At 46.7% G+C, this 27,143-nt stretch overlaps 2 protein-coding genes across 3 annotated transcripts; both read left to right on the forward strand.

Annotated features, from left to right (window-relative positions):
* Positions 1-297: 297 nt before the first annotated feature.
* On the forward strand, positions 298-27,143 carry LOC110520735 (solute carrier family 45 member 4). Of its 2 annotated transcripts, XM_036937388.1 has the most exons (8): positions 298-685; positions 5,741-6,386; positions 11,287-11,475; positions 11,733-11,912; positions 12,732-13,879; positions 15,243-15,342; positions 22,214-22,425; positions 23,561-27,143. In XM_036937388.1, the coding sequence occupies exons 2-8, from the start codon at positions 6,149-6,151 to the stop codon at positions 23,945-23,947; spliced, it is 2,454 nt and encodes an 817-aa protein (XP_036793283.1). In that variant the 5' UTR covers positions 298-685; positions 5,741-6,148; the 3' UTR covers positions 23,948-27,143. The 2 variants fall into 2 exon arrangements, with proteins under 2 accessions (XP_036793283.1, XP_036793284.1); XM_036937389.1 differs by lacking the exons at positions 298-685; positions 5,741-6,386 and adding an exon at positions 6,740-6,886.
* On the forward strand, positions 15,544-18,777 carry LOC118937659 (putative uncharacterized protein DDB_G0282133). The gene is made up of 2 exons (XM_036937396.1): positions 15,544-16,210; positions 18,320-18,777. Exons 1-2 carry the CDS (start codon positions 15,575-15,577, stop codon positions 18,749-18,751), a joined length of 1,068 nt encoding a protein of 355 aa, XP_036793291.1. The 5' UTR covers positions 15,544-15,574; the 3' UTR covers positions 18,752-18,777.

Raw genomic sequence — 27,143 nt, forward strand, 5'->3', positions numbered from 1 at the left:
AAAGGTTGCAAGTTCAAATCCCTGAGCTGACAAGATAAAAACAAATCTATTGTTCTGCCCCTGAACAAGGCAGTTAATCCACTAGGCTGTCATTAAAAATAAGAATGTGTTCTTTACTGACTTGCCTAGTTAAATAAAGGTAAAATATAGATATTTAAAAAAAAACTAAATCCCCAACCTGGCCCCATTCCATCATGGCCATCTAATCACCTCCCTCATTCCTAATTGGTATAATATAACTCACCTCTCCACCTGATTGGGGTGAGCGTTCTGGCACACAATTGATCACCCAGGTGGGTGCTGCACATTGGTGGTGGATGAGATGAGTTTGCCCTTTACTATGTAAAGCGCTTTGAGTAACCGTAGAAACGCGCTATATAAATACACTCAATTATTATGTTTGTTACAATTATCACAGGACAAAAAATGCTACTGAATGTTGTGTACATTTGTTGAATAGCATCCAAGCTTGCCTCCCATTGGATAGAATTAGAGCAATTGGTCATCGATTTTAGTGATGTCAGTAGGTACTGCTTTTTTACCGTGGCAATTAATGAGATTGGGCAATGCATTTTGTCATTGGACTGGGCATCAGCGTGTCGAAACAACTAGCAAGCGCAGGCTACTCGGGCACACCGACGACTAAGGAACGTGAATACTTCTTTACATTGGAAAAAGGGATCAGGTATATTCGATTTGTGTATTTTTATCAGCATTCGGTAGCCCATCCCAAGTTAGCTTGTTATCTACGGGTTACATTCATCATAGCTAGCTAAAATACCGTAGCTACCTAGCTAGCTTCTAAGCTAACGAGCTAGTTAGCTACCGTCTGATCATGTGAACACACCTGTCCGTTGTATCGTTAGCGTTCGTGACAGCTTGTACAATCTACTACACACCAACGTTAATAGCATAGATGGTCTATATTGTAGCGGGCTTTGACGTTAGATATGGGGACAGTAATACCAATAATATACCGGTAACTCATGCCAGAACAGCATAGTTAGCTAACGTTACAGACTGAGGAAGTTAGTTAGCTCTTTAGCTTGCAAACTTGGCTAGCTTATGTAACGTTCGCTAATTTAGCAAGTTATTGATGATAAACACTTATTTCTTACTTCTGAGATAAAAGAACCAGCCAGTCAGCATCTTGACCAGTCCTGTCTACAACGTATCCCAACCATTGAGGTGTAGAATAACGGTCCCAACCTATAGTGTGCAACTGCAGCCCGCATTAAGAGGGCGTTCCTGCATATGGGCACTACTGCATCTGTAGGAACGCCCCCTCGAGCATCCCATTGGTTCCTTCAAGAACCCCACAAAAGGTAAATGAAAGTATTATAAGTTTTTCGTCTCCTGTGTACCGGGCAGGTGTTCTACGACACCGGTAGGCAGTGTCCTTCACTCCTGCCTGCCCTCATCATTAACAGAACTGCCTTAAAACAATGCCTGACAGGCGGGGGCGAAGGACAGTCTACTGGTCGTCCCCCACTAGTGCGGGAGGCTGGGGCAACACGATGTGCTAGCACAGTGTTCTTCGCTCCTGCCTGCCAAACACCTGCCGTCGTTAACATAAGTGTAGGAAAACTGTTGCCGGTGTGTAAATCAAAGTTTATTTTTCACGTGTGCCGATAGCTAGCTACCATTGTTGCCCCCGCCCCTTCTTCTGTGGGGTTTATTGGCAGTTTGCATCCAATGTTATGGTGCATTATTGCCACCTACTGTACTGGAGCGCCCCAATCCCCCACCTATGTACCGGAGTCAGTGTCAGAGTATGGGAGCGGAGCGTGCCCAATTTGCGGAGCAAGATTCCCAAAGGCTGGAGCGCTCCATGAGCTCAGGGCAGGCCCGGCCCAGCATACATTTGTTGTCTGCAGCTATAGCCCCTTGCTTTAGCTACTGTCATGGAGTTTGCAAAATATTGTCATTTTTTAAAATAAAACACACAGGTGCAAAATCAAGGTGACTTACAAAGGTGTAATGTCCACAACTAAATAATCATTGTGGAATCTGAACAGACACACCCCGAAAGCAAGATGGTGTACTTACTATGTGCACATGCTAAAAGGAAGGAAGAGGTGGGTAGTTAATTGTGTCATTGGATCAAAGAATGTTTAAACCCCAAAAAATCTGATCTTAAGTTTCCTTCATTTTTGTTCTATTATCTATACAATGGGCCACCATTGATTTTGTCCCAATAGGCCTAGCATATTCCAACTTTTTTCAAGGAGCTTTTAGTTTTGATTGGGTTATTGTACCTAAAAACCTTTAAGCCAACTTATAAAGAAAATATACTGCATCCCTGCCTAGCCTGGCAAGAGTGGCCAAAAGGGTGTTTAGCATCCCCAGTGGCTCTGCAGGCCTGCTCTCCAGGCACCTTCACTTAAGCCTGAAGCCACAGACTCACTTTTAAAAATTAATTCAAAGGCACTGAGCCTAATAAGGAATATTTTACTTAATTTGTATTTAATTCTAAGCAAGTCACAGCCTACACTCACTACCGTTCAAAAGTTTGGGGTTACTTACAAATGTCCTTGTTTTTGAAAGAAAAGCTTTTTTTGTCCATTTAAAATAACATTGATCAGAAATAGTGTAGACATTGTTAATGTTATAAATGACTATTGTAGCTGGAAACGGCTGATTTAAAAAAAAAAATGAATATCTACATTGGCGTAGCCTGTTATGTGCTAGTTAGCGGCCATCAGACTTAAACAGCCATCACTAACAAAGAGGCTGCTGTCAACAGCAGGGGCGGCAGGGTAGCCTAGTGGTTAGAGCGTTGGACTAGTAACCGGAAGGTTGCGAGTTCAAACCCCCGAGCTGACAAGGTACAAATCTGTCGTTCTGCCCCTGAACAGGCAGTTCACTGTTCCCAGGCCGTCATTGAAAATAAGAATTTGTTCTTAACTGACTTGCCTGGTTAAATAAAGGTAAAATAAAAAATAAAAAAAAACATACAGACTCAAATCTTTGGCCACTTTAATAAATGGATTTAATAAAAGGTATCACTAGTCACTTTAAATAACACCACCTTAATGTTTACATATCCTACATTGGAGCATCAACATGTGTGGGTTTGATTACAGGCTCAAAATGGCCAGACACAAAACTTTCTTCTGAAACTCGTTAGTCTATTCTTGTTCTGAGAAATGAAGGCTATTCCATGTGAGGAATTACCAAGAAACTGAAGATCTGAAGATCTGAAGAAACTGAAGATCTGGTACAACACCGTGTACCTTCTCTGAACAGAGCAAACAGCGCAGTGCTTAGGGTCGTCGTCCTGTTGGAAGGTGAACCTTCGCCCCATTCTGAAGTCCTGAGTGCTCTGGAGCAGGTTTTCATCAAGGATCTCCCTGTACTTTGTTCTGTTCATCTTTGCCTCGATCCTGACTAGTCTCCCAGTCCCTGCAGCTGAAAAACATCCCCACAGCATGCTGCTACCACCATGCTTCACCGTAGGGATGATGCCAGGTTTCCTCCAGACGTGACACTTGGCATTCAGGCCAAAGAGTTCCATCTTGCTTTCATCAGACCAGAGAATCTTGTTTTTTTACAGTGTGGCTTCAGTCTGGCCACTCTACAATAAAGGCCTGATTGGTGGAGTGCTGTAGAGATGGTTGACTTTCTGGAAGGTTTCCCCCTTCTCCACAGAGGAACTCTGGAGTTCTGTCAGTGACCATCGGATTCTTGGTCACCTCCCTGACCAAGGTCCTTTTCCCCCGGTTGCTCAATTTGACCGGGCAGCCAGCTCTAGGAAGAGTCTTGGTGGTTCCAAACTTCTTCCATTTAAGAATGATGGAGGCCTCCGTTACGGTTTTCTTCCTGGGAAGTGAAGGCGGACCAAAATGCAGCGTGGTTATGGTTGAACATCTTTAATAAAGATGATAACGTGAACAATATACATAAACAAAACAAGAAAACGTGGGAAAACCAAAACAGTCCTAACTGGTGCAAGAGACAGGAAACAATCACCCACGAAATACTCAAAGAATATGGCTGCCTAAATATGGTTCCCAATCAGAGACAACGATAAACACCTGCCTCTGATTGAGAACCACTCTAGGCAACCATAGACTTACCTAGAATACTACACTGAACACAACCCCATCAATCTACAAAACCCCTAGACAAGACAAACACATAATCACCCATGTCACACCCTGGCCTAACCACAATAATAAAGAAAACACAAAATACTAAGGCCAGGGCGTGACAGCACTGTGTTCTTGGGGACCTTCAATGCTGCAGAAATGTTTCGATATCCTTCCCCTGATCTGTACCTTGACACAGTCCTGTCTCTGAGCTCTACGGACAATTCCTTCAACCTCATGGCTTGGTTTTTTCTCTGACATGCACTGTCAACAGTGGAACCTTAGGTGTGTGCCTTTCCAAATCATGTCCAATCAATTTAATTTACCAGAGGTGGACTCCCAAGTTGTAGAAACATCTCAAGGACGATCAATGAAACAGGATGCACCTGAGCTCAATTTCAAGTCTCCTAGCAAAGGGTCTGAATACTTATGAATACTTAAGGTATTTCTGATTTTAATACATTTGCAAACATTTATTCTAAAAACCTCTTTGCTTTGTCTTTATGGGGTATTGTGTGTAGATTGCACATTTTGTTTGTTTTATAAAAATTCCTCAATAAATTCCGGATGCACTGTACATGCTGTTTTAATGACGTAGCCTATTTGAAATGATGAGCGCTTGTTACATTCACCTTTTCATGTTTATTATAATACTTTTCATTCATATCATGTTTTTTTTTTTCCTGTGAGAGGAGTGGATTTTAGCAGAGCGGTTAGAAAGGATGAGAGATGAGCAGGATTTCCCACCACTCAACTATTCTTCCCATGAGAATATTGTAGCTAGCTAACTAGACTGGGTGGAGCGTTGAGGGGTGGGTTCTTCAAGGTCATTTTCCATATGAGGATGTTTAGAAGACCCAGTTGAAGAAGTTTGACACAAGGGGATAATTGTTGTGTGGTACATTTAGCAAGAACAGGTTTACTGTAAGACCTTATTGGAAATCTCAGCTTTTAAATATATATTTTTAATCAAACGTTTAATTCAATCTCTATTAGAACAGTAGGCCACCTGTTGGGTTGTTAAAAGCTACCTCATCTACCCACCAAGCAAGGTAAGTGACTAGGAGCACAGCGACGTCATGCATAACATCACTCATGCCTAACAACAAGGTTGTGCTATGTGCATTATGGACAATACAGGCTGAAATACACATCTATCTTTCTAGGCCTACACTAGTCACTCATCTCACAGCTGCTGAAACTCCTACTGGACAGCTAGTTCACCCAAGTTCACGCAGTGGCTGAGCTCTTGTGTTTTCAAGACTTGATTGCGTGGATGGAGTTTCCTTCCTCCAATCTGAGGAACTTTCTCCTACAGCTCGATGGGTTGACTCAGTACTTTAGCCTAATTGCAGGTGTACATTTATAGTAATAGGGCTGATTACAGCAGCAGCTCGGCTTATCTATTTGGCAGCATCCCAGCTGAACGTGCATCATTAAACTTTACCCAACTAGCTACTAATGCTCTTATTGTATTTGTACTGCTGACATTTGAAATATAAAATGGGCTTAAACTGTCATAATACTAGCCTTTATCGGCCTATCCAGAGTCCGTAACATTAAAATGTTTATTGGTTATAAAGGTATTATTGACTATGGGTTAACATACTAACGCTCATGCTGTCTGTCTGTCTGTGTCCCCTCTACAGATGAATGAGTCACTCCAAGGGACTCTAGAGAGGAACGTTGTCCTCCACCGCCGGCCCACGTCTCCCTCACCCTGCTCAGCCTCCCCTCTACAGACATCATCAAATGAGCTCTATCTGAATGCCACTTTCTATGGGTTTGGATTCAGTACAGCAGCCAGCAGTGAAGAGAGCCAATCTCTTACAAAGCCTCATTTTGCCACGGAACCTTATGAATTGCTTTCAAAAGTGCCTCGAAAGAACTAAAGAAAACCAGGATTTTTCCTTCATGTATAGTGCTGCTGTTTTGAGAGTATTCCTCTGATTGACCATAAAGGGAAGGACAGTTGCATCAGAGCGGACAGGACCGTAAACTACATTAAGGCTTTAGGGGAGCAGTCATAACTTCTCTCTCCATACGAGCCGACGACCATGGTCCCCCAGAAGGCTGACTTGACTGTTTTGCCATGTCAGGATGTGGTGGAGATGCCAGTGAAGAAGCAGAGCAGTGAGAGGGACGAGGAGAGTCCTGATGGGTCTCTGGGTGAGGGTGCTGGGGGGGAACGTATTCCCCTGCGCAAGTGGGTCATGCATGGTGCTGTCATGTTCGGACGAGAGTTCTGCTACGCCATGGAGACAGCCCTGGTCACACCAGTCTTACTGCAAATAGGTCAGTACCAATGGAGACAGCCCTGGTCACACCAGTCTTGCTGGAAATAGGTCAATACCAATGGAGACAGCCCTGGTCACACCAGTCTTACTGCAAATAGGTCAGTACCAATGGAGACAGCCCTGCTCACACCAGTCTTACTGCAAATAGGTCAGTACCAATGGAGACAGCCCTGGTCACACCAGTCTTACTGCAAATAGGTCAGTACCAATGGAGACAGCCCTGGTCACACCAGTCTTACTGCAAATAGGTCGGTACCAATGGAGACAGTCCTGGTCACACCAGTCTTACTGCAAATAGGTTGGTACCAATGGAGACAGCCCTGGTCACACCAGTCTTACTGGAAATAGGTCAATACCAATGGAGACAGCCCTGGTCACACCAGTCTTACTGCAAATAGGTCAGTACCAATGGAGACAGCCCTGGTCACACCAGTCTTACTGCAAATAGGTCGGTACCAATGGAGACAGCCCTGGTCACACCAGTCTTACTGCAAATAGGTCAATACCAATGGAGACAGCCCTGGTCACGTCAGTCTTACTGCAAATAGGTCAATACCAATGGAGACAGCCCTGGTCATACCAGTCTTACTGCAAATAGGTCAATACCAATGGAGACAGCCCTGGTCACTTCAGTCTTACTGCAAATAGGTCAGTACCAATGGAGGGTGTTGGTTGACCAAAAAAAGGGTAGTGGAGTTACAACTAAGGCATTTCCTATGTGTATTTTACCCTTTTGGATAATTGTTTGCCAAATGGCTACCAAAGATTGGTCCCACCCCAGTCTGTGTTAGGTTTACTCCATCATAAGGGCTGGGAGTTATGTGGGGTTATTTTAACTATCTGTACACTGTGCACAGGCAGCATAACAGACCGGGGCCGTTACTAGGTTACTAGGTTTGCCACCAATGCAGAATGGAACAATGTCTTCTACAGAGTTTGGTAGGTATGGCAGAATGTGTGAGTCTGCACGTTTCAGTCAACCTGTTTTCCTGCCGGGAACAATTTTGTCGTAAATGGATTTGCCAAACTGTCCATCTCTGTGATGTAACTCCCATGCACAGTTTAGGGTACATGGATAGTAGGTCTCTAGATCTATCTTTATCTACACACATCTTTATCTACACAGCATGTAACAGCTGCACATTTTATTTTAATGTAGTGATGAACATTGTAGGCAGACATTGTCACACAGAAAAGGGTTAGCTACAAATGAACTAGTATTGGATAACACAGGCTTATCTAAACCCGCTCCTTCAGGACTCATAACAGAAGCAAACATGTCAGTGCACATAATAATGTTTTGAAATAGTGGTGAAGTTAAAGTTTGTTTTTGTAACCCTCTAAACTTGTGCTGGTTGAAAATGTCAGATTTGGGCACTAATAAGCGCCTACAATTGGAACGCAGTGGCTGTACAAGTAACATGTTATACATGTCAGAGCTCTGGCTCTGCATTGGTTTTGACCCACCAGCTGTTCTGTACTTGAACACCCATCCCTGCTGCTAATTGGTCAACTTTTGCAAATTCTTTGTTGTCTGAGTGAGGGATATGCTGTAAATTAAGAGGACTCCATGTATTTAGAGATGAGACGTTGAGGATTATACTAAATACCACTTTGATGTCATACAAGCAAGACAATCATCTGTGAGTCCAAATGTACACTTCACATTTCCACATCATAAAACTACTGTCATATACAGTATCAACGTTTATGATCACTATGTTTGATGCACAGTTACAAGATGACATGTGATCATACCCTGGGTTGTTCTGAACAGGAGCAGTCTGTTTGATATACAGTTACAAGATGACATGTGATCATACCCTGGGTTGTTCAGAACAGGAGCAGTCTGTTTGATATACAGTTACAAGATGACGTGTGATCATACCCTGGGTTGTTCTGAACAGGAGCAGTCTGTTTGATATACAGTTACAAGATGACGTGTGATCATACCCTGGATTGTTCTGAACAGGAGCAGTCTGATATACAGTTACAAGATGACATGTGATCATACCCTGGGTTGTTCTGAACAGGAGCAGTCTGTTTGATATACAGTTACAAGATGACATGTGATCATACCCTGGGTTGTTCTGAACAGGAGCAGTCTGATATACAGTTACAAGATGACATGTGATCATACCCTGGGTTGTTCTGAACAGGAGCAGTCTGATATACAGTTACAAGATGACATGTGATCATACCCTGGGTTGTTCTGAACAGGAGCAGTCTGTTTGATATACAGTTACAAGATGACATGTGATCATACCCTGGGTTGTTCTGAACAGGAGCAGTCTGTTTGATATACAGTTACAAGATGACATGTGATCATACCCTGGGTTGTTCTGAACAGGAGCAGTCTGATATACAGTTACAAGATGACATGTGATCATACCCTGGGTTGTTCTGAACAGGAGCAGTCTGATATACAGTTACAAGATGACATGTGATCATACCCTGGGTTGTTCTGAACAGGAGCAGTCTGATATACAGTTACAAGATGACATGTGATCATACCCTGGGTTGTTCTGAACAGGAGCAGTCTGTTTGATATACAGTTACAAGATGACATGTGATCATACCCTGGGTTGTTCTGAACAGGAGCAGTCTGTTTGATATACAGTTACAAGATGACATGTGATCATACCCTGGGTTGTTCTGAACAGGAGCAGTCTGTTTGATATACAGTTACAAGATGACATGTGATCATACCCTGGGTTGTTCTGAACAGGAGCAGTCTGTTTGATATACAGTTACAAGATGACATGTGATCATACCCTGGGTTGTTCTGAACAGGAGCAGTCTGTTTGATATACAGTTACAAGATGACATGTGATCATACCCTGGGTTGTTCTGAACAGGAGCAGTCTGATGTACAGTTACAAGATGACATGTGATCATACCCTGGGTTGTTCTGAACAGGAGCAGTCTGTTTGATATACAGTTACAAGATGACATGTGATCATACCCTGGGTTGTTCTGAACAGGAGCAGTCTGTTTGATATACAGTTACAAGATGACATGTGATCATACCCTGGGTTGTTCTGAACAGGAGCAGTCTGATGTACAGTTACAAGATGACATGTGATCATACCCTGGGTTGTTCTGAACAGGAGCAGTCTGTTTGTTTATTGTGTGGAACAAGCACCTGAATGCACTTATAGTCATTTAGGTGTGTAGAAAGAAGTCATATGTTCCCCTGTATTGCCTTGTGAAAGCCTACACTGTACGATCCTGTTTGATAACTTAGTTAGTCATGTTGGCAATAGAACAAGCTTTAAAATCATGCCCACCTGACCCATATTGTGATTTATAATGGACTGTTTTTTGGATTGTGTAAATAACAACAGTAATTGTGTGATGCCGGGTTGTGTTCCAAACTAAACAACTACAAGTGTGCTTGCTCTAGTTCCTCAACGGCACAGCTAGCAGAGTTCAAGACTCTTCTTTGAGTCATAAAAGTGCATTGAAATGTATTAGGAACTGTGCCCACTTTGGAGAGGTGTGTGTCCACTTGGAGACAGCAGTTAGACCCTTGTCATTTGTGTGTCTTATGTTGCACCTACCCCACAATTTCCAGGAATATTATTATGTTACTGAATGTATCCAGAGTATATTCACATTTTGTTATCAACAACTGTGACAAAGTAGAGTAAATATAAAATAACAGTGTAATGGTTGAATTCAGTCTTGTGCCAGGTGAACTGTTGTGTACTCAACTTTTGGTCTACTAATTTTCCCATGATCTACAAACTCTTCCCTTTCAATTGCTACAATGGTTATGCATATGCTTTTCATACTTTTTCTGTAGGAAACATTTCAATTTAGCCCTATCCATTTAGGCCAATTCCCACGAGTGTAGAGGGTTAAGTCTTGGTGACATTTCCCACTATTCCCTTGAGTATAACCTAGTCCCAGTCATTCATTACGGCCCCTAATGTATAGCCTATGTTTAACTACTTATCCTTGGTATTTCTGAGAAGGACAATCTGACTTGATGCCAGCTTCTCATATCTTGTTGATATTCTGAGAGGGTTATAATACTCTGTCTAGAAGCCAGTGACCTTTCAATAACCAGTTTACTGCTCAGACTGAGCAACAGACTAGGTCACATTCAGTGCATTCCACTCCATAAACCAACAGGCTACACATTTAACCCTTTCTGAACAAATTCTAACGTGCACTACCTGGCATTTGAAAGAGGATAGAAAGCTGCCATGTTATTGTTTCCAGTTTCACTGTCTGTTTTGTTGCCATAGCTGTGTGAGGCCTATATCATTTTAGCGTTCCTACAGAGATGAAGATAGCAAGAACTATGGAAACAAACTGACAGCAAGTTGTGTCTTGCGTGAGGGCTCTTATCTAGGTTAATGAACAACCGTCTTGTAGAAACAAGTCCACTTGTTTTCCTTCTAGTGACAATCTCTAACACATATTCTAGTGGGAGATGTACAGGGATTGTTGTTTAATGTGTAGACCTGCTGAAGTAGAGCATCAGCAGCATAGCGTTCATTATAAAGCTCAGTAAAACAGCCTCGTTCCACGCCGAGGTCCACAGTACATCAGAGTGGAGCGTGGTACATTGAGATGGTTCCAGCTACCCACAAACCTCCTTTCACCTCACCTGACACGGCCAGATTTGATCTATGCCTCACCAAACCTGCTAGTGACTATGTATGACTGGAATGTGATTCAGCATTGTTGACTAAAAGCTTTGATGGCTGTGGTTCTGTAAAGAATGCCCTTTAGGCTGCGGCAAAAGATTGTGTAATAGTTGAACTTTTGACAAAGTCATATTTGATGAATGCTAATAGGATTTAATCCGTGATCAGTCTCTCTGTGGTCAAAGCCTGAAGCATATTGAGTGAAGGTGTTTTTCCTGCGTGTTTTGTTGTTTTCAGGACTTCCAGAGCAGTACTACAGCCTGACGTGGTTTCTGAGCCCCATCCTGGGCCTGATCCTCACCCCTCTCATTGGCTCAGCCAGCGACCGCTGCACCCTGAAATGGGGCCGCAGGAGACCCTTCATCCTGGCACTCTGTGTGGGGGTGTTACTGGGAGTTTCTCTCTTCCTCAATGGGTCCCTCCTAGGTGAGTGGGAGGTACTGTCTGAGTTCCAAATGGAACCCTATTCCTTATAAAGTGCACTACTTTAGACCAGAGCCATAGAGTCCTGTGGGCTGTGGTCAAAAGTAGTGCATTATGAAGGGAATAGGCACTATTTAATCATCATGTATTGGAAATGTGAAACTCCCTTAGATGCTCATGTTTTCTGTATTGTAAAATTATTCTTTAATGAAAGCGCTATGCTAAATAAATAGAATGCCTTATTATTCTATGTGCTCTAGGATTAGCCCTCGGGGACGTTCCCAGCAGTCAGCCCATTGGGATAGTGCTGACGGTGCTGGGCGTGGTTCTACTGGACTTCAGTGCAGACGCCTCAGATGGGCCTATCAGAGCCTACCTGTTGGATGTAGCTGACACAGAGGAGCAGGACATGGCCCTCAACATACATGCTTTCTCTGCAGGTACACGATGCTGCCCTAGTTGTATTGGCTCCTTCTCACTAGTCTGTCCTTGATTCCTTGTGTCCTCTCCTCCCCACCTCCTCAAACAGTCAGGGGGAAGCAAGAAGAGGATTTAAGAACCCTACAAGCACATTTCCTCTCCTCATATCCTGTTGTCTTTCTGCACTTTCTTCTGATGTTTTGAGGAGGAGGCAGGGAGAGGACGGGAGGAGAGGACGGGAGGAGAGGACACAAAGACACTGTAGAATCACTATGTAACTGAGGGGGGGGTGAATGCCAAAGACACTGTAGAATCACTTTGTAACTGGGGGGGGGTGAATGCCAAAGACACTGTAGAATCACTATGTAACTGAGGGGGTGAATGCCAAAGACACTGTAGAATCACTATGTAACTGAGGGGGTGAATGCCAAAGATACTGTAGAATCACTATGTAACTGAGGGGGTGAATGCCAAAGACACTGTAGAATCACTTTGTAACTGGGGGGGGGGTGAATGCCAAAGACACTAACAGTTATTATTGCTCAATGTTACATAAAGGGGGCTATCAGTCATGTCTTGAGTCAGTTTTAAATTGATTTCATGTTGTTGAAGCCGGTGTGTGTGATTGGTGGAGCTACATGTTTGGAATGTGAGGTCACATGGCACCCCCTCTAAACAAATACAATCTTTACTTTTATTGGTCACGGTTGTTCACGTGATGATTCCCTGAGGGAAATGAACAAAAACATAAGGAAACTCGTTCATCATCGGTATTTGGAGCACCAAAACAACTCATAAAGTGGCAGCTCTAACATTGTTTTGACATTGTGTTTTGGCAGGGCTGGGAGGAGCGGTTGGCTACGTGCTGGGTGGCCTGGACTGGACCAGCACCATCCTGGGCACGGCCTTCAAGTCCCAGGAGCAGATCCTGTTTGTGTTTGCTGCCGTCATCTTCACCATATCTGTGATTCTACACATGTTCAGTATCAAGGAGGAGAGTTTTGAGGCTCGTGGTGACACTCTGGGAGAGGGAGACTCCGACAGCCTGTCCTCCTCAGAGAAACTGAAGGGGGGCTTGGCAGGGCCTCGTAGTGTACCTCAGCTGGACGTTATAGGAGAGGAGGACGCCCAGTCAGAGAGGGAGCTCTTCATCAACGTGGACAGGGTGAGGAGTAAGAGCGACTCGGTGCTGGCCATGCCTGACGCCACCATCGAGCTGGACTCAGACCTGGACCAGGACGGTCATTTCCTGGCCGACATTGAGCCCTCCATCTTTCAGGACTACCCCCAAGATTTGTACCCTGGCACCCCTCAGAGACACTACAGTGGATGGGGCATCCAGGACCTGGAAGGCCCCCAGGCCGAGGCTCAGGCAAACAGCCAGCTGCCCCTCTTCCACCAGGACCCCTCCCCCTACTACAGCAGGGAGCACATGTTGTTCAACAACCAGACCAACCAGGGAGCCAAGTGCCTCAACGGGGCCTCAGCGGCCCTGGCCGTCCCCTCCAACCACACAGCCCGCGGGGCCAACAGCCAGGGCCGAATGCCAGGCCTGAGGCCGTCCAACACCAGCACCACTACCGGGCCACGCCGCTTCCCCTTCTACCGCCAGCCGTCATTTACATTCTCTTACTATGGCCGCGTGGGTTCAGCACGATACCGCCACCGCAGAAACACCATGGGCAATCCGGCCGGCGCCAACCTCCGCATCAAGACCTCGCAGAGCATGAACGACATCTACGAGCACATGCGGCAGAGGAGGGAGCTTCAGCAGAGCAGCACCACACTGTCCAGCGGGGACTCTGAGAGGGACGACGGAGACCAGGGGGGCACCACGGTCAAGCTGCTGTGGCTGTCCATGCTGAAGATGCCCCCCCAGCTGCTGAGGCTCTGCGTCTGTCATCTCCTCACCTGGTTCTCCATCATCGCTGAGGCAGTATTCTACACAGACTTCATGGGACAGGTCATCTATGCTGGAGACCCCACAGTGAGAACCTGTCCAGTCCTCCATTGTAATTCATTGTATATTGTAGTTCATTATAGTTTGTAGTTTATTTCAGTAAGAGAATGAGGACTCTTGTTTTATTTGTCTATCTTTCCTCAATAATCTATTGTTCCTGTTTTCCTTCCTTCTCTTTCTACTCTTCTTTCCTATTCTCTGTTTCTCCTCTACAGGACAGGGAACCCTCAGAATCACTAGGTCTCTGTTACTCCTCTACAGGACAGGGAACCCTCAGAATCACTAGGTCTCTGTTTCTCCTCTACAGGACAGAATACCCTCAGAATCACTAGGTCTCTGTTTCTCCTCTACAGGACAGGGAACCCTCAGAATCACTAGGTCTCTGTTTCTCCTCTACAGGACAGGGAACCCTCAGAATCACTAGGTCTCTGTTACTCCTCTACAGGACAGGGAACCCTCAGAATCACTAGGTCTCTGTTTCTCCTCTACAGGACAGAATACCCTCAGAATCACTAGGTCTCTGTTTCTCCTCTACAGGACAGGGAACCCTCAGAATCACTAGGTCTCTGTTTCTCCTCTACAGGACAGGGAACCCTCAGAATCACTAGGTCTCTGTTTCTCCTCTACAGGACAGGGAACCCTCAGAATCACTAGGTCTCTGTTTCTCCTCTACAGGACAGGGAACCCTCAGAATCACTAGGTCTCTGTTTCTCCTCTACAGGACAGGGAACCTTCAGAATCACTAGGTCTCTGTGTCTCCTCTACAGGACAGGGAACCTTCAGAATCACTAGGTCTCTGTTTCTCCTCTACAGGACAGGGAACCCTCAGAATCACTAGGTCTCTGTTTCTCCTCTACAGGACAGGGAACCCTCAGAATCACTAGGTCTCTGTTTCTCCTCTACAGGACAGGGAACCCTCAGAATCACTAGGTCTCTGTTTCTCCTCTACAGGACAGGGAACCCTCAATCACTAGGTCTCTGTTACTCCTCTACAGGACAGGGAACCCTCAGAATCACTAGGTCTCTGTTTCTCCTCTACAGGACAGGGAACCCTCAGAATCACTAGGTCTCTGTTTCTCCTCTACAGGACAGGGAACCCTCAATCACTAGGTCTCTGTTACTCCTCTACAGGACAGGGAACCCTCAATCATTAGGTCTCTGTTTCTCCTCTACAGGACAGGGAACCCTCAATCACTAGGTCTCTGTTTCTCCTCTACAGGACAGGGAACCCTCAATCACTAGGTCTACTGACAAGGGCTCAAGTTATTTTAAATGCCGATGTAATGTTTTTAATGGGACAAAATGTTACATCTGATAATGTGCACAATTTTGTGGTGCAAATTGATTTCGGAGTTTATGGACTTCTATATGTTCTATTTTCTCTGTCTAGGCTCCTGCTAACTCCACTGACCTGCAGAACTACCATAAAGGGGTTCAGATGGGCTGCTGGGGACTGGTTGTCTATGCTGCTACCGCTGCAGTCTGCTCAGGTAGGTCCTACTCCTTAGAGAAATACAGTGTGGAAAGCAACGTGGACGGCAACGTGGACAGTGTGGACGGCAACGTGGACAGTGTGGACGGCAACGTGGACAGTGTGGACGGCAACGTGAATGGCAACGTGTACAGTATGGACAGCAACCTTTACGGTATGGACAGCAACGTGTACGGTATGTACAGCAAAATGGACAGCAACGTGTACAGGATGAACAGCAACGTGGACGTATGGACAGCAACAGGAACAGCAACATGTACGGTATGGACAGCAACCTGGACGGTATGGACAGCAACGTGGACAGTATGGAAAGCAACGGGAACAGCAACATGTACGGTATGGACAGCAACCTGGACGGTATGGACAGCAACCTGGACGGTATGGACAGCAACGTGGACAGTATGGAAAGCAACATGGACAGCAACGTGCACAGTATGGACAGCAACGTGCACGGTATGGACAGCAACGTGCACGGTATGGACAGCAACGTGCACGGTATGGACAGCAACGTGGACCGTATGGAAAGCAACATGGACAGCAACGTGCACAGTATGGACAGCAACGTGCACGGTATGGACAGCAACGTGCACGGTATGGACAGCAACGTGAACAGCAACGTGGACAGCAACGTGGGCAGTATGGAAAGCAACGTGAACAGCAACATGCACGGTATGGACAGCAGCGTGCACGGTATGGACAGCAACGTGGACAGTATGGAAAGCAACGTGAACAGCAACATGCACGGTATGGACAGCAGTGTGCACGGTATGGACAGCAACGTGAACAGCAGCCTGTACAATATGGACAGCAACGTGTACGGTATGGACGGCAACATGGACGGTATGGACAGCAATGTGGACAGCAAGGTGTACAGTATGGACAGCAACCTGGACGGTATGGACAGCAACGTGCACGGTATGGACAGCAACGTGTACGGTATGGAAAGCAACATGGACAGCAACGTGCACAGTATGGACAGCAACGTGCACAGTATGGACAGCAACGTGCACGGTATGGACAGCAAAGTGCACGGTATGGACAGCAACGTGCACGGTATGGACAGCAACGTGAACAGCAACGTGGACAGTATGGAAAGCGACGTGAACAGCAACATGCACGGTATGGACAGCAGCGTGCACGGTATGGACAGCAACGTGAACAGCAACGTGGACAGTATGGAAAGCAACGTGAACAGCAACATGCACGATATGGACAGTAGCGTGCACGGTATAGACAGCAACGTGAACAGCAGCCTGTACAGTATGGACAGCAACGTGTACAGTATGGACGGCAACATGGACGGTATGGACAGCAATGTGGACAGCAAGGTGTACAGTATGGACAGCAACCTGGACGGTATGGACAGCAACGTGCACGGTATGGACAGCAACGTGCACGGTATGGACAGCAACGTGTACGGTATAGACGGCAACATGGACGGTACGGACAGCAACGTGGACAGCAAGGTGTACGGTATGGACAGCAACCTGGACGGTATGGACAGCAACATGGACAGCAACGTGTACAGTGTGGACGGCAACGTGCACGGTATGGACGGCAACGTGCACGGTATGGACGGCAACGTGCACGGTATGGACGGCAACGTGCACGGTATGGACGGCAACGTGCACGGTATGGACGGCAACGTGCACGGTATGGACGGCAACGTGCACGGTATGGACGGCAACGTGAACAGCAACGTGGACAGTATGGACAGCAGCGTGCACGGTATAGACGGCAACGTGAACAGCAACATGTACAGTATGGACAGCAACGTGGACAGTATGGAAAGCAACGTGAACAGCAACATGCACGGTATGGACAGCAACGTGCACGATATGGACAGCAAGGTGTACGGTATGGACAGCAAGGTGCACGGTATGGACAGCAATGTGGACAGCAAGGTGTACGGGATGGACAGCAACCTGTACAGTACGGACAGCAACGTGGACAGTACGGACAGCAACGTGGACATTACGGACAGCAATGTGCACGGTATGGACGGCAATGTGAACAGTAACCTGTACAGTATGGACAGCAGCGTGGACAGCAACATGGACGGCAACGTGTATGGCATGGACGGCAACGCGAACAGCAATGTGGACAGCAAGGTGTACGGTATGGACAGCAAGGTGTACGGTATGGACAGCAAGGTGTACGGTATGGACAGCAAGGTGTACGGTATGGACAGCAGCATGTACAGTATGGACAGCAACGTGTACGGTGTGTACGGTATTAACAGCAAAATGGACAGCAACGTGTACGATATGTACAGCAAAATGGACAGCAACGTGTACGGTATGGACAGCAACGTGCACGGTATGGACAGCAAGGTGAACAGCAAGGTGTAAGGTATGGACAGCAAGGTGTACGGTATGGACAGCAGCGTGTACAGTATGGACAGCAACGTGTACGGTGTGTACGGTATTAACAGCAAAATGGACAGCAACGTGTACGATATGGACAGCAACGTGTACGGTATGGACGGCAACATGGACGGTATGGACAGCAATGTGGACAGCAAGGTGTACAGTATGGACAGCAACCTGGACGGTATGGACAGCAACGTGCACGGTATGGACAGCAACGTGTACGGTATGGAAAGCAACATGGACAGCAACGTGCACAGTATGGACAGCAACGTGCACAGTATGGACAGCAAAGTGCACGGTATGGACAGCAAAGTGCACGGTATGGACAGCAACGTGCACGGTATGGACAGCAACGTGAACAGCAACGTGGACAGTATGGAAAGCGACGTGAACAGCAACATGCACGGTATGGACAGCAGCGTGCACGGTATGGACAGCAACGTGAACAGCAACGTGGACAGTATGGAAAGCAACGTGAACAGCAACATGCACGATATGGACAGTAGCGTGCACGGTATAGACAGCAACGTGAACAGCAGCCTGTACAGTATGGACAGCAACGTGTACAGTATGGACGGCAACATGGACGGTATGGACAGCAAGGTGTACAGTATGGACAGCAACCTGGACGGTATGGACAGCAACGTGCACGGTATGGACAGCAACGTGTACGGTATGGACAGCAACGTGTACGGTATAGACGGCAACATGGACGGTACGGACAGCAACGTGGACAGCAAGGTGTACGGTATGGACAGCAACCTGGACGGTATGGACAGCAACATGGACAGCAACGTGTACAGTGTGGACGGCAACGTGCACGGTATGGACGGCAACGTGCACGGTATGGACGGCAACGTGCACGGTATGGACGGCAACGTGCACGGTATGGACGGCAACGTGCACGGTATGGACGGCAACGTGCACGGTATGGACGGCAACGTGCACGGTATGGACGGCAACGTGAACAGCAACGTGGACAGTATGGACAGCAGCGTGCACGGTATAGACGGCAACGTGAACAGCAACATGTAGAGTATGGACAGCAACGTGGACAGTATGGAAAGCAACGTGAACAGCAACATGCACGGTATGGACAGCAACGTGCACGATATGGACAGCAAGGTGTACGGTATGGACAGCAAGGTGCACGGTATGGACAGCAATGTGGACAGCAACATGGACAGCAAGGTGTACGGGATGGACAGCAACCTGTACAGTACGGACAGCAACGTGGACAGTACGGACAGCAACGTGGACAGTACGGACAGCAATGTGCACGGTATGGACGGCAATGTGAACAGTAACCTGTACAGTATGGACAGCAGCGTGGACAGCAACATGGACGGCAACGTGTATGGCATGGACGGCAACGCGAACAGCAATGTGGACAGCAAGGTGTACGGTATGGACAGCAAGGTGTACGGTATGGACAGCAAGGTGTACGGTATGGACAGCAAGGTGTACGGTATGGACAGCAGCGTGTACAGTATGGACAGCAACGTGTACGGTGTGTACGGTATTAACAGCAAAATGGACAGCAACGTGTACGATATGTACAGCAAAATGGACAGCAACGTGTACGGTATGGACAGCAACGTGCACGGTATGGACAGCAAGGTGAACAGCAAGGTGTAAGGTATGGACAGCAAGGTGTACGGTATGGACAGCAGCGTGTACAGTATGGACAGCAACGTGTACGGTGTGTACGGTATTAACAGCAAAATGGACAGCAACGTGTACGATATGGACAGCAACGTGTACGGTATGGACAGCAACGTGTACGGTATGGACAGCAACGTGTACGGTATGGACAGCAACGTGTACGGTACGGACAGCAAGGTGTACGGTATGGACAGCAACGTGGACAGCAAGGTGTACGGTATGGACGGCAACGTGTACGGTATGGATAGCAACGTGTACGGTATGGACAGCAACGTGTACGGACAGCAAAATGAACAGTAACTTGTACCGTACGGACAGCAAAATGGACAGCAACGTGTACGGTACGGGCAGCAACGTGTACGGTACGGGCAGCAACGTGTACGGTACGGGTAGCAACGTGTACGGTACGGGTAGCAACGTGTACGGTACGGGCAGCAACGTGTACGGTATGGACGGCAACGTGCACGGTATGGACGGCAACGTGCACGGTATGGACAGCAACATGGACGGTATGGACAGTATTATGGACAGCAACCTGTACAGTACGGACAGCAACGTGGACAGTATGGACAGCAACGTGCACGGTATGGACAGCAACGTGCACGGTATGGACGGCAACGTGCACGGTATGGACAGCAACATGGACGGTATGGACAGTATTATGGACAGCAACCTGTACAGTACGGACAGCAACGTGGACAGTATGGACAGCAACGTGCACGGTATGGACAGCAACGTGCACGGTATGGACGGCAATGTGAACAGCAACGTGGACAGTATGGAAAGCAACGTGAACAGCAACGTGCACGGTATGGACAGCAACGTGCACGGTATGGACAGCAACGTGCACGGTATGGGCAGCAACGTGCACGGTATGGACAGCAACGTGCACGGTATGGACAGCAAGGTGCACGGTATGGACAGCAATGTGGACAGCAACATGGACAGCAAGGTGTACGGGATGGACAGCAACCTGTACAGTACGGACAGCAACGTGGACAGTACGGACAGCAACGTGGACAGTACGGACAGCAATGTGCACGGTATGGACGGCAACGTGAACAGCAACCTGTACAGTATGGACAGCAGCGTGTACAGTATGGACAGCAACGTGTACGGTGTGTACGGTATTAACAGCAAAATGGACAGCAACGTGTACGATATGTACAGCAAAATGGACAGCAACGTGTACGGTATGGACAGCAAGGTGCACGGTATGGACAGCAAGGTGCACGGTATGGACAGCAAGGTGCACGGTATGGACAGCAAGGTGCACGGTATGGACAGCAAGGTGCACGGTATGGACAGCAAGGTGCACGGTATGGACAGCAAGGTGCACGGTATGGACAGCAACATGTACGTATGGACAGCAACGTGTACAGTATGGACAGCAACGTGGACGGCAACGTGTATGGCATGGACGGCAACGCGAACAGCAACCTGGACAGCAAGGTGCACGGTATGGACAGCAAGGTGTACGGTATGGACAGTAATGTGTACAGTATGGACAGCAGCGTGTACAGTATGGACAGCAACGTGTACGGTGTGTACGGTATTAACAGCAAAATGGACAGCAACGTGTACGATATGTACAGCAACGTGTACCGTACGGACAGCAACGTGTACCGTACGGACAGCAACGTGTACCGTACGGACAGCAACGTGTACCGTACGGACAGCAACGTGTACCGTACGGACAGCAACGTGTACCGTACGGACAGCAACGTGTACCGTACGGACAGCAACGTGTACCGTACGGACAGCAACGTGTACGGACAGCAAAATGAACAGTAACTTGTACCGTACGGACAGCAAAATGGACATGTACGGTACGGGCAGCAACGTGTACGGTACGGACGGCAACGTGCACGGTATGGACGGCAACGTGCACGGTATGGACGGCAACGTGTACGGTATGGACAGCAACGTGTACGGTACGGGCAGCAACGTGTACGGTATGGACAGCAAAATGAACAGCAACGTGGACGGTATGGACAGCAACGTGTACGGTATTAACAGCAAAATGGACAGCAGCGTGTACAGTATGAACAGCAACATTAACAGCAACGTGTACGATATGTACAGCAAGTATGAACAGCAACATTAACAGCAACGTGTACGGTATGAACCGCAACGTGTACGGTATGGACAGCAAGGTGGACAGCAACGTGTATGGTACGGCCAGCAACGTGTATGGTACGGCCAGCAACGTGTACCGTACGGACAGCAACGTGTACGGTATGGACAGCAAAAGGGACAGCAACAGCAACACGTACAGTATGAGCAGCAACGTGTACGGTATGAACAGCAACGTGTACAGTATGGACAGCAACATGTACGGTATGAACAGCAACGTGTACGGTATGAACAGCAACGTGGACAGTATGGACAACAACGTGTACGGTATGAACAGCAACGTGTACGGTATGAGCAGCAACGTGTACGGTATGAGCAGCAACGTGTACGGTATGGAGAGCAACGTGAACAGTATGAGCAGCAACGTGTACAGTATGAGCAGCAACGTGTACAGTATGAACAGCAACGTGTACGGTATGAACAGCAACGTGTACGGTATGAGCAGCAACGTGTACGGTATGAGCAGCAACGTGTACGGTATGAGCAGCAACGTGTACGGTATGGAGAGCAACGTGAACAGTATGAGCAGCAACGTGTACGGTACGAACAGCAACGTGTAGGGTACGGACAGCAACGTGTATACCAAAGAGTGAGGTCTTGACTCACAACCAGTATAGTGAGTACTAAGTACGTGCTACTTAATGCAACTAATTTGTGCCAACTCAATAATGTTGCGTATGTTGTATTTGTTGACAGCTGTGCTACAGAAATACCTGGACAACTACGACCTGAGCATTAAGGTGATCTACATCCTGGGTACTCTGAGCTTCTCCCTGGGAACTGCGGTCATGGCGATCTTCCCTAACGTCTACGTTGCCATGGTGATGATCAGCACCATGGGCATCATCTCCATGAGTATCTCCTACTGCCCCTATGCTCTGCTGGGCCAGTACCACGAGAACAAGCAGGTGAGGATCACTGTGGAACACCATAGATCACTATACACTGAGTGCACAAAACATTAGGAATACCTTCCTAATATTGAGTTACAGCCCCCTCCCCCCTTTGTCCTCAGAACAGCCTCAATATGTCGGGCCATGGACTTTGCAGGGTGTCAAGCGTTCCACAGGGATGCTGGCACATGTTGACTCCCATGTTTCCCACAGTTGTAAAATTATCTGGATGTCCTTTGGGTGGTGGACCATTCTTGATACATTCCCTCAATGTGTGAAGCCAATGCCGAACGCCCGATAGCTGTAGTGTAGCTGAGCCGGTACATGAATTCTGTCTCACGTCCTTTCTATTAAATGGTAACAGAACTACATGCCCGCATGTCTTGTAGGGTTAAATTAGACCATACACTGAGAATACCAAACATTAGGAACACCTCAACAGCCTCAGTTCATCAGGGCATGGACTCTACAAGGTGTCGAAAGTGTTCCACAGGGATGCTGACCCATGTTGGCTCCAATGTTTCCCACAGTTGTCAAGTTGGCTGGATGTCCTTTGGGTGGTGGATCATTCTTGATACACACAGGAATCTTTTGTCTTGCCCATTGACCCTCTGAATGGCACACACACAATCCATGTCTCAAGGCTTAAAAATCCTTAGAAAGAAAGGAGGACCAAGGCACTCTTCATATAATTATTTAAAATGCCATTTTGTATGGCATGTTCAATGAAAACAAAGTTTAAACTCTCTGTTTTGGCTGCATGGTCTTCGTCTTCAACATGTCTCTACACTGTTTGAAGTGGATTTAATATCAATAAGGGATCATAGCTTTCACCTGGATTCACCTGGTCAGTCTGTCATGGAAAGAGCAGGTGTTCTTAATGTTTTGTACACTCAGTGTAGATTACTTTAGTTCACTATAGCTCTTAACAGACCTAGTTAGTAGACGCTGCTAGTACCACGAGAACAAGGATGTCGGTACACTTTCAAAGGGGTCACATTGTTAATAAAAACAACTTGATATGGATATGATGTTGCTCATTCTAGGCCAATGTGATGATAATAGAGTTCGACTATTACCTAGTTCCAATCTTTGGACTGACGTGAGAGATGAGTAAGGTAATTTCTTCCCCCCTCTGTCTCTACCGCAGTACATCCACCACAGTCCGGGGAAGTCGCGACGAGGCTTCGGCATCGACTGTGCCATACTGTCGTGCCAGGTGTACATTGCCCAGATCCTGGTGGCGTCTGCACTGAGCACGGTGGTGGACGCGGTGGGCAGCGTGCTGGTCATCCCAATGATGGCCTCTGGAGGCTCCTTCCTGGGCTTCCTCACCTCCACCTTCCTGGTCATCTACCCAGACTCCTCCACTCCCACCACTACGCAGGACCAGGAGGGGTATGGAGAGGAGGGGTCTCCGGCCCTGGTGGCCCCAGAACCAGACCCCAGTGGTAGCAGTATGCAGCAGCCAGTAGTCCTTCTCAAAACGTCTCCTAAGGGCAGCAGCAGCACGGCACACTACGAGTCCACTATTTAACAAAGAAGAAGAGGGACAAGGACAAAATACTGGTGGCATCACAATAGTCATAAAGTGTCTTCCTCTCTTTGTCTCCTTTATTTAATCTGCACAAATATCTAGTGGAGAAAGACAGTGACCAAACCTTCACACTCACTAGTCACATGACTTCCAGTGGGATGGACTGTTCCAATGAACACGTTGTGCATTTCTTGACATATGGCTGTTTTTCTTTTCCTCGTGGGGTTCAAATGTTTGTGGTTTCACTGATTACGTCCCAAATAGCACCCTACTCCCTTTATAGTGCACTTTTTACCTGGGTCCATAAGGCTCTGGTCAAATGTAGGGCACTAAATAGGGAATAGGGTGCCATTTGGGACTCATTCACAGTTTGAAAGGCCTGCAGGCCTTATCAGAAGGAGTATCCACCTCATACACAGGATCTAATGTTGGACTATTTTTCTTAAACGTGACTCTGTAGATGGTTGTTTAGACTGCACATGAATATTTTCACTCCATTTCTAAATTGAAAATATTTTTTATTGATTTTATTTTGTGATTGTACAAAATGGTTTGAGTGACCGATCAACTTTTTTAGATCAAACTTAGTTTCCCCACAGACAGAATGATATAGGAGTCCCTATGTTACTGTGACCTCACTAAAGATGCTGCAGTCACAGAGGATCCAGTTCAGAACAGTATGGGAGTCCCTATGTTACTGTGACCTCACTAAAGATGCTGCAGCCACAGAGGATCCAGTTCAGAACAATATAGCAGTCGCTCTGTTACTGTGACCTCACTAAAGATGCTGCAGCCAGAGGATCCAGTTCAGAACAATATAGCAGTCGCTCTGTTACTGTGACCTCACTAAAGATGCTGCAGTCACAGAGGATCCAGTTCAGAACAGTATGGGAGTCTCTCTTACTATGACCTCACAAAAGATGCTGCAGTCACAGAGGATCCAGTTCAGAACTTTATAGGAGTTGCTCTGTGACTGTGACCTCACTAAAGATGCTGCAGTCACAGAGGATCCAGTTCAGAACAATATAGGAGTCGCTCTGTTGCTGTGACCTCACTAAAGATGCTGCAGTCACAAGAGGATCCAGTTCAGAACAATATAGGAGGTGCTCTGTTACTGTGACCTCACTAAAGATGCTGCAGTCACAGAGGATCCAGTTCAGAACAATATAGCAGTCGCTCTGTTACTGTGACCTCACTAAAGATGCTGCAGTCACAATAGGATCCAGTTCAGAACAATATAGCAGTCACTCTGTTACTGTGACCTCACTAAAGATGCTGCAGTCACAGAGGATCCAGTTCAGAACAGTATGGGAGTCTCTCTTACTATGACCTCACTAAAGATGCTGCAGGCACAGAGGATCCAGTTCAGAACTTTATAGGAGTTGCTCTGTTACCGTGACCTCACTAAAGATGCTGCAGTCACAGAGGATCCAGTTCAGAACAATATAGGAGTCGCTCTGTTGCTGTGACCTCACTAAAGATGCTGCAGTCACAAGAGGATCCAGTTCAGAACAATATAGCAGTCGCTCTGTTACTGTGACCTCACTAAAGATGCTGCAGTCACAGAGGATCCAGTTCAGAACTTTATAGGAGTCGCTCTGTTACTGTGACCTCACTAAAGATGCTGCAGTCACTGAGGATCCAGTTCAGAACTTTATAGGAGTCGCTCTGTTACTGTGACCTCACTAAAGATGCTGCAGTCACAGAGGATCCAGTTCAGAACAATATAGGAGGTGCTCTGTTACTGTGACCTCACTAAAGATGCTGCAGTCACTGGGGATCCAGTTCAGAACTTTATAGGAGTCGCTCTGTTACTGTGACCTCACTAAAGATTCTGCAGCCATCGAAGATCCAGTTTAGAACAGTATAGGATTTGCTGTTACTGTGACCTCACTAAGGGGCGGCAGGGTAGCCTAGTGGTTAGAGCGTTGGACTAGTAACCGAAAGGTTTCAAGTTCAAATCCCTGACCTGACAAGGTACTAATATGTCGGTCTGGCCCTGAACAAGCAGTCGGTCAGAACAATATAGGAGTCGGTCTCTTTTACTGTGACCTCACTATGCCACAGAGGATCCAGTTCAGGGTCAGTCAGTTACATTCTCTATTATAAACACCATCCACTAACTCTCTTCAGTCTATTGACATGTATATCATGAAAACACTCAGGGCTATTATACAGCACAGATGATATGATGTCCAGGTTACACCAAAAGTCCAAAGAACCATTCAGGATGTTCCTTTTTGTAGCTCATATTTGCCATTTACTGGGTTGTGGCCTATAGCCTACTGTTTACATGACAGAGTTGGATAAGTGTTATCAGCCTTAAGATAATCAAATGCTGAAGTGATGATGCTTACATTCTAACACATATCAATACTTTAAAAAGGGAACATATTGTTAACCTCGATTATAGTACGCTGCATGGAAGAATACTAGATTTCATACTACAACTAGTAATTACAAATGGTCTATGATCATAAGATGCCTTTGGGCCCATGCAGCATTGAAGAAACCTTACACTGTACTGTGCTACAGGAAGTAGCCCTCTGTTGTTCTGAACCATCTGTTCCACAGGGTAACGCACAAGAAAGGATATTTGCTCTGTATGTTTTTACATTTAACAACTGCAAAAGCTGCACTATAAATTGGAAGAACTTTAAGAGAGGACAGTGTGTGTGTCATTATTTATCTGGCAGAACAGTCATGCACATCTGTTGACAGATTCGTATAGAGATGAAGTCCCAAACGGTAGTGCGTTACCTTTGACTAGAGTCCTACAGGGCATGTACAACTAATTAGCTGTGTGCCTAGAAGGTCTTCCCAGGCCCAGAGTGTTGGGTTTAGGAGTTGTTCCACCTACGTGAGGTGGTAGGTAGAGGGTGGTGTTCACCAGGAACCAAATGGAAGTAAAGGGGTGGAAACGGGGAGGGACCTCACTGCATTTATCCAATCAAAAAGTGTCCTGTTGCAAAGCGTTTTGGAGGTGTTCTCAAATGAAGAGGATCCATCATCACATCCAGCAGAAACATCTGGCTCTAGAAAGTGGGAAAATGAACTTTTTGGTACATTTTTCTTGTCAACTGCTGTAATTTAAGAGGTTTGGTTGTAATGGGGAAAATATAAATGTCTATCTGGTTGTGAAATAGTTTTAGTTTGGGAATGTGTGCAAATGAGAAATTAAATTGGTCACACTCAA

The sequence above is a fragment of the Oncorhynchus mykiss genome, chromosome 2 (assembly GCF_013265735.2).
Source record: "Oncorhynchus mykiss isolate Arlee chromosome 2, USDA_OmykA_1.1, whole genome shotgun sequence".
In the NCBI taxonomy this organism is placed as follows: domain Eukaryota; kingdom Metazoa; phylum Chordata; class Actinopteri; order Salmoniformes; family Salmonidae; genus Oncorhynchus; species Oncorhynchus mykiss.

Excerpts from the sequence above, each read along its gene's own strand:
- LOC110520735 (XM_036937388.1), top strand. The coding sequence starts at position 6,149 with ATGGTCCCCCAGAAGGCTGACTTGACTGTTTTGCCATGTCAGGATGTG. Across the intron at positions 11,913-12,731 it reads CATACATGCTTTCTCTGCAG|GGCTGGGAGGAGCGGTTGGC; the intron begins GTACACGATGCT and ends GTGTTTTGGCAG. Across the intron at positions 13,880-15,242 it reads TCTATGCTGGAGACCCCACA|GCTCCTGCTAACTCCACTGA; the intron begins GTGAGAACCTGT and ends TTCTCTGTCTAG.
- LOC118937659 (XM_036937396.1), top strand. The coding sequence starts at position 15,575 with ATGGACAGCAACAGGAACAGCAACATGTACGGTATGGACAGCAACCTG. Across the intron at positions 16,211-18,319 it reads ACAGCAATGTGGACAGCAAG|GTGTACAGTATGGACAGCAA; the intron begins GTGTACAGTATG and ends ATGGACAGCAAG.